The following is a 1,492-nucleotide window of genomic DNA, read 5'->3' on the forward strand; positions in this document are numbered from 1 at the left end:
ATTCGAGGCAGAGAGACATGATAACCGTGTATGTGTGTGGCAAATACAGACATCAATTCCTGAAAGAAGATTACGGGGCGTAGAGATAATGTAGAATCCCACTTGCCCTCCCTGCCATGTATTGCTAAACAGGTTCCCAACAGTCATGCCCGTATCTCCCTCTCTGTCCGAAGGTCAATGCCTCAGCCAGCCAACCTGCCTGCCCCCCAAAGGAACAGGCAAGTTCCTGGAGTTTCTGTCCGTGTGTGTGTCCCATGCCCCCATGTGCCATCGAGAACCAACGGGGTATAATAACGAGGAATCCGCGCCCATATAACGTCCCTTTCCTCTCCAACACTCATGATTTGTGAAACCACCCGATCGTGGCGCGGATTTCCAGCGAATCCACAAAGGACAGACGTGCATACTGCCACGCGTGATATAGCAGATGCAAAGAAAAAGAGAGAGAAAGAATACTTAATGTGAAGAAATATAGGGATCAACACCCAGAAGCACCCGCAAATCCGGAATGATGGCAAAAAGAAGATGACAAATCAAACAGTCCTGTATATCCCAATCAAAGCTTAGATGCTCGCCTCATCGGTGCCGCGGTCCTCAGCCAATGCCGTAAAACGCCTATATCCTCCATGCCGAGCTGGGAGGATGCTTTCGCGCCGCTCGTGTCAGTGGCTCGTCAAACCCTTCTTCTGCGCTTCTTCTTACCGTTCGGGGGCGCCTCTTCTGCCTCATCATCGCTGCTGTCATGGCCCCGCCCGCCGCCTGCCTTGTCGTTGCCCTTCTTGATCGAGATGAGGCAGCCCTGCTCTTTGAGCCTGCGCGTCAATGGCGTGCTAGGCTTCATGCCAGGGAAGTCCTTGGCGCTGTAGACTGTGAAAACGTCCGTCATCGCCGATGAGTGGATCTTTGAGCTTTTCCCCATCTTTCCCTGAGCTGGGTTAAGCACCACGATGGAGAACTTGAGACGGTATTCTCCGCTCGTCCGGACAGACAGGTCTGAGAATGGAAAGAAACATCCCTCGACGCCATTCTCATCTTTGCCAACAAAAGAGCTCGCCGCGAGACTTCCCATGAGGCGTCGCTGCTGGCGATGATACTCCTCAGGCATGATGGAGCAGTCCTCGGTCCCGTCCTTGCTCCAAATGGTGCAGTGCACGACATAATACTGATGGCGGTAACGCTGGCTAATGTCCTCCTTGGAGAGCTTGGGGTTGTTGATTTCCAACTGCACAATGGGCGGCGGGTCAATCACCCTGCGGTCCCTTTCTCCAAAGCCACATGATCTCGCCGCTATGGGTTGCTGCCGTATAAAGATCTTGTACTCATCCTTGAGCGTTGGGTCTGGTTCGGGGACAGGACGCGGGGGCTGCAGCGCGGGTCGAACATCATTGCTGGCCAGCTGTGATACCACGACCCTCTCCTGCGGTTGGTACACGTCTACCGCATGTGGTGGCCGAGGAGGGCTCGTGGGACGGGGTCGCACCATGGGAGTTTC

The 1,492-nt window shown here is 54.4% G+C and overlaps 1 protein-coding gene across 1 annotated transcript; it reads right to left on the reverse strand.

Moving 5' to 3' along the window:
* Positions 1-563: 563 nt before the first annotated feature.
* Positions 564-1,483, reverse strand: VDBG_02568 (veA protein; the record flags this gene model as incomplete). The annotated part of the gene is made up of 2 exons (XM_003006383.1): positions 564-634; positions 703-1,483. 2 exons carry the CDS (start codon positions 1,481-1,483, stop codon positions 564-566), a joined length of 852 nt encoding a protein of 283 aa, XP_003006429.1.
* Between the last annotated feature and the right edge of the window lie 9 nt (positions 1,484-1,492).

Source organism: Verticillium alfalfae, genomic scaffold (genome assembly GCF_000150825.1).
Source record: "Verticillium alfalfae VaMs.102 supercont1.3 genomic scaffold, whole genome shotgun sequence".
NCBI lineage: Eukaryota > Fungi > Ascomycota > Sordariomycetes > Glomerellales > Plectosphaerellaceae > Verticillium > Verticillium alfalfae.